General features: G+C 40.6%; 1 protein-coding gene across 1 annotated transcript; it reads right to left on the bottom strand.

The window, feature by feature from the left end:
* Positions 1-411: 411 nt before the first annotated feature.
* On the bottom strand, positions 412-4661 carry LOC101676796 (melanoma antigen preferentially expressed in tumors-like). The gene is made up of 3 exons (XM_004777116.3): positions 4172-4661; positions 3027-3629; positions 412-2200 (listed from the first exon to the last, which is right to left on the bottom strand). Exons 1-3 carry the CDS (start codon positions 4459-4461, stop codon positions 1687-1689), a joined length of 1407 nt encoding a protein of 468 aa, XP_004777173.1. The 5' UTR covers positions 4462-4661; the 3' UTR covers positions 412-1686.
* Between the last annotated feature and the right edge of the window lie 730 nt (positions 4662-5391).

Raw genomic sequence — 5391 nt, 5'->3', positions numbered from 1 at the left:
AGGTCATGATCCTGGAGTCCCAGGATCAAGCTGCGTAGGGCATCAGGCTCCCTGCTCATTGGGGAGTTTGCTTCTTCCTCTGTCCCTACCCTATTCTGTCTCTGGTTCTCTCTCAAATAACTAAATAAAATCTTTAAAAAATATAAATATTATTATGGCCTCTAAGAAACAAACTGAGGGTTTTGGAGGGGAGGGGTTGGGAATATAGGTGAGCCTGGTGGTGGGTATTAAGGAGGGCATATATTGCATGGAGCATTGGGTGTGGTGCATAAACAATGAAGCTCAGAACAATGAAAAAAAAATAAAATTAAATTTAAAAAAATAAAAAGTTAATTTACATTTTTTCTTTATGTCTCTGACATGCCATACATCATTTCGATATATAAAGAATATCAGTAAGTTATCAATTTGTTATTCTATATCTTTGGTTTCTGATCAAGTCTTGGATGTATACTGTGCATTTAATACTTGGAGCAAGTTTCTAGTGCTCAGTAGCCACATATGGCTAATGTGTACCATAAGGAACAGTGTAACTCTAGTGGAAGAGCAGAGGGAGCAAATACATATGGAATTATGTGTACCATGAAGGAAATGTACATGGTACATTAAGAGAGAGCATCAGCAGAGACAATCTACTTGGATAGAGAAAAAGCCTACCTGAGGAGGAAAAATTTAAGCCATGACCTGAAGGCAGTACAATAGCATAAAGAGGCCAACATGGATTGAGCAGAGTATGTACGAGAAAAGGTGAAACAAATCTGGGGAGGAGTGGCAAATAATTTTTGCAAATGCCCTAAAAAATTGTGGAGAAACTGAAAAAATCATAGGACTATCTATACGCTGACTGTTTTGAGATCAAGGACCTTATATTTTGCAGCACCTAGAACAATATCTACATTATAATAGGTATTTGGTGAATGTATGTGAAATAAGGAATAACTGAGCCAGAGGTCTGAGACCTGGGAAAGCAGGTAACAACACATTAACAAAAACATCAGCAGGAAAAGACACAGCATAGGGAATATAGCCAATGATATTGTAATAGGGTTGTATGGTGACAGATGGTAGTTATACTTGTGGTGGGCATAGCATAACATACAGAGAAACAATCACTATTCTGTACACTTGAAATGAACGTAACGTTTCGTGTCAACTATACTCAAAAACAAATAACAAAAAACACCAGTAGGTCGTAGGCACAGTTTGTTTCCTTTTACTCACACAGGATTTCTCATAAACAACCCAAGGCAATCATAAATATAAGAAGTTTGCAGGACCCTAAAGGGTAAAATTATTAGCTTCAATAACTACCATAACCAGGAAGTTTCAATTGTTCTGATTTGTGTCATATGTCCATAAGTGGATAAGTGGACCAATCAGTGTGACAACAAAAATGATGGTACAGTCACTGGGTTAGCCTATCTCACATATCCAACATTATGGTTAGTAACCAGAAAAGGATGTAGAGGGCAATGTGCAAAAGATCCACAGGCCCTTTCAAATTCTTCTATTTTCTTTTTAGAGTTTTTCTTTTATAGAGGTCAGGTATAGATCCAATCTCCCTAACTCATTTCCTCAAACAGTAGAATTTTATCTCTGTGTCTAACTAATCTGAGCTTTAGACCAAACACTGAATGCTTTAATGGTCACACATCAGTGTTCAAACAACTCCTTGTACTATGGAAATCACTCAGGACAAGTGGTCCAGGTCATGTCATCTCGCTGTAATACCTGCAGCCTTGCTGTCAGTTGGGCCTGCACTTCAGCAAGTTTTTGTCGGTCCAAACTGCCAGGAAAATTCCATTGTTCATAGCAGTGGACAGGAACAGGACAAATAACATGTTTCAGGTCTACCAAGCATGTTAAATGCTGCAGAAGGCCCATGAGCAGAGGCATTGTAATGGGGTTGAAGGCAAAGCTAAGGACACGGAGGTGGGTACAGTGACTCAGGGCTGGGAGGACAGCAGAGAGAGTAGAATCAGTTATCAGGCAATTATTTATCTCCAGATACTGCAGGGTGCCTGATACCTTCTCTAGCAGAGTCTGGAAGGGCTCATAAACTTCTGAGAATATCTGGTTGTTGCTGAGATTCAATAGCTTTAGGTAGGTGGCCTGAGAACTCTGGGACAGGACAGTGATATCTCTGTTAGACAGGCCACAAAAAGATAGACACAATGTATCCAACTGAGGTGGCAGGATTCTGTAGAGAGAAAAAAGGAAGGCTATTTCAGAAAAATGAGGATTGGATTAGGGCAACGAGACAAGAATTATAAATACCTAAGGCTCTAGAATAAAACAATTTGTACATATTTTGCAACAGTGGTTAACTATGTGGGCTTTGCAATCAGACTTAATAGGCTTGTGACTCTGAGAAAGTTACTTTTCCCCTCTGAGATACAGGTTTTTAATCTTTAAAATGTGCACACTACAGTTATTCTGATACATCATTGTGGGAAAGATTAAGTGAAAAAAGTTGTATGCACTTGGTATATACAACAGTCAATAATGGATCTTGTTCATTTATTGAAGATAGGTCTAAGAAAGCATCCAACTGAGGGTTCCCTTTGACTAAGTCCCAGAAAACAAGTTCTCCATTTAGGGCCCAAGCCTTGCAGAAAACACAGGAGCAAAATGATCGGGCAGTGTTAACTATTGCAGCTAGCCTATGGGGGTATGCAACATCTGAATGCCTCCCCTTCCTGTCTAGAAAGTTATATGTGCCAATAGAAGAAGAACTGAGTCTTTTTCACCAATATATTTAAAATTTTTTCATACTGTCTGCACACGGTCAACTGAATGAATGAATAAAAGAATGAGCACAAATTTCTTTTCAAATATTGTCTTGTCTGTCTCTTCACAATGAGATACCTCTTACTAGCCGGGCCAGTTTCAAGCTCCTGCCAGTGCACATGCTGATGCGGAAGGAGATGTAGGTTACAAGGAGCCTGGGTTATCTAAGTATGGTCTCTTCTCCTGTTTTAACAATGGGGTGTTTAGGGAACCCAGGTTCCTCCCCACCCCTTCACCTGAGCAGTTTATGAAGTTGATCTGTAAGGCAGAATAAAGCCAAGCTGAGTTCCTGGAGGTTGGATAGTTGCCCAAGCTGGATGAGAAAAGTTCTGAAGTCTTCCCTCTTACAATGTTTAAAGGAGATGTTAGACAAACTAATGCTGTTCAGGTGGATCATCTGAGCCAATAGTGTGGTGACTTCTTTCAGATAAGCCTGATTCAATTCCAGATGATCAATGCATCCTAGATCCAGAAACTGCAGGACACTTTTGTGGGCAGACATTTTATCAATTTGCAAATCTCTGCAGCAGAGGTGCAAAGACCCAAAGCTCTGCTCAACTTTACTCTGAAGGAAAGAAAGAAATTGCTTTGTTCTCAAGGTACCATTGAAAGAAAGGTCCACTAATAATTCCATGGGTTTTTGGGTTGACAGAGGCTCAGATTCTGAATTAACAATTCCAAGGCACTTGATACTATGCTGGGCTTCTTCTGTTTTAAGGATAGAGTGTTGAGAGTAAACACAAGACTGAAAACAGAAAGGAAATGTGGTACTGATCTCTGAGCATGTTGTTCCACAGTCTGGGTCCTGTCTCAAATCTAGGATCCTCAGTTTTGGCCCCCTGTAAGGAGAGGAGGAGACAGAACACACATGAGAAGTAGTTGGTTTTAATATAACCCAGTAAGACCCATAATGGGAAGCTGAAACAGAACTCTTTATCCCTGGTTTTCGTTCCGTATACCATTCACCAGGAAGTCCTTTTATACAAATTCAGCATCTTTCGTTCTTTTCCATACTTACTTCACCTCTGGTCCTTCCCAGTTTCATCACCCATGTACTTCTATGTAATCAAACTCGGGAGATAAATCCACCACCTCAGTAACCTTTATTCTATAATCAAGCCTGTAAGACACTAGATCCCTTAAGGTAACCCCAAGTTTTGGACCAATAGCCCCACAGAGATCTTCAGCATTCACCACTGGCTACTTTTGGGAGGCTTTTAGCCTCCCCCCCCAAAAAAAGCCAAAAGTAAGCCTTTTGGCTTACTTACTTAAAAGCCAAAAGTAAGGCTTTTAGCCTTGCTTTTGGGAGGTCAGAGGTATCCCCCTGACCCAGGCTCTAGCATACTCTTCTGCTGACTGTTTCTTCTGGACATAGGCTTACCAAGAGGAAGAGTTCTGGTCAGGGAGGATCTGCAGACCATCAATCATGGCTTCCAAGATTTCATAATATGACTCTTGTACACTCAGTGCCCCAATATGGAGACAGTGAAAGGGCCAAGCCCTCACCATTGCTTTTAGTATCTTCTCATGCCCTCCCACGAAGGCATCAATGAACAAGGGAACAAAGAGGTCTCTTGGGAGTTCTTCCAGGGCATGGATAGCCGCAGGCTCATTACTTAGCAGACTTTTTGCAGCAAGCTCTAGCAGTGTGGCTACGGCCTTTTGGTCCATCTTTGTGAAGGTGCTTCAGGGTGAGGAATATTTAGAAATCTTGAGAAGATATCTATAGTCTTATCTGCCTCCAAGATTAGATATGAACAGGATGGATATTGAATAAATATATAGTGAATCAGACAGCCAACTCAAGTGACCTCTACTAAAGAAACAGAACAAAAATAGACTTCTATGTGTGTCTAAATATATATGTGCATGCATACACACAAACACACACACACACACACACACACACACACACATATATTTGCACAAGATAAAAGGCCATTAGAGGTAAGTTAGCAGAACACAATGTTAACTACCCAGCTGCCTTCTTCCCAATATTTCCTGCCCAAAGGATATAAACCAGTAAGAAGGAAAATGTAAATGTGAGTAAAAGCCATATCCTTATCATTACTTTAAAATGGAAAATTCCAGAGGTACCTGGGTGGCTCAGTCAGCTAAGTGTCTGACTCTTGATTTTGGCTCAGGTCATGATCTCAGGGTTGTGAGATCGAGCCCTGCTTTGGACTCTACAATGCTCATGGAGCCTGCTTAAGATGCTCCCTCTTGCCGCAGCAACATCTTCCTAGGAACAACGCAAAAGGCAAGGGAAACAAGGGAAAAATTGAACTACTGGGATTTCATCAAGATCAAAAGCTTTTGCACAGCAAAGGAAACAGTTAACAAAATCAAAAGACAACTGACAGAATGGGAGAAGATATTTGCAAACGACATATCAGATAAAGGACTAGTGTCCAGAATCTATAAAGAACTTAGAACTCAACACCCAAAGAACAAATAATCCAATCAAGAAATGGGCAGAGGACATGAACAGACATTTCTGCAAAGAAGACATCCAGATGGCGAACAGACACATGAAAAAGTGCTCCATATCACTCGGCCTCAGGGAAATACAAATCAAAACCACAGTGAGATATCACCCCA

The sequence above is a fragment of the Mustela putorius genome, unplaced genomic scaffold, assembly GCF_011764305.1.
Source record: "Mustela putorius furo isolate JIRA1106 unplaced genomic scaffold, ASM1176430v1.1 tig00000842_pilon_pilon_pilon, whole genome shotgun sequence".
In the NCBI taxonomy this organism is placed as follows: domain Eukaryota; kingdom Metazoa; phylum Chordata; class Mammalia; order Carnivora; family Mustelidae; genus Mustela; species Mustela putorius.
This window is presented reverse-complemented; position numbering and strand designations above follow the sequence as displayed.

Bases quoted from the DNA above. Each gene is read 5' to 3' on its own strand.
- LOC101676796 (XM_004777116.3), bottom strand. From the start codon at position 4,461: ATGGACCAAAAGGCCGTAGCCACACTGCTAGAGCTTGCTGCAAAAAGT. The intron at 3,630-4,171 runs GTAAGCCTATGT...CTCTCCTTACAG, and splicing joins GACCAGAACTCTTCCTCTTG to GGGGCCAAAACTGAGGATCC. The intron at 2,201-3,026 runs GTGAAGGGGTGG...TTCTCTCTACAG, and splicing joins CAACTTCATAAACTGCTCAG to AATCCTGCCACCTCAGTTGG.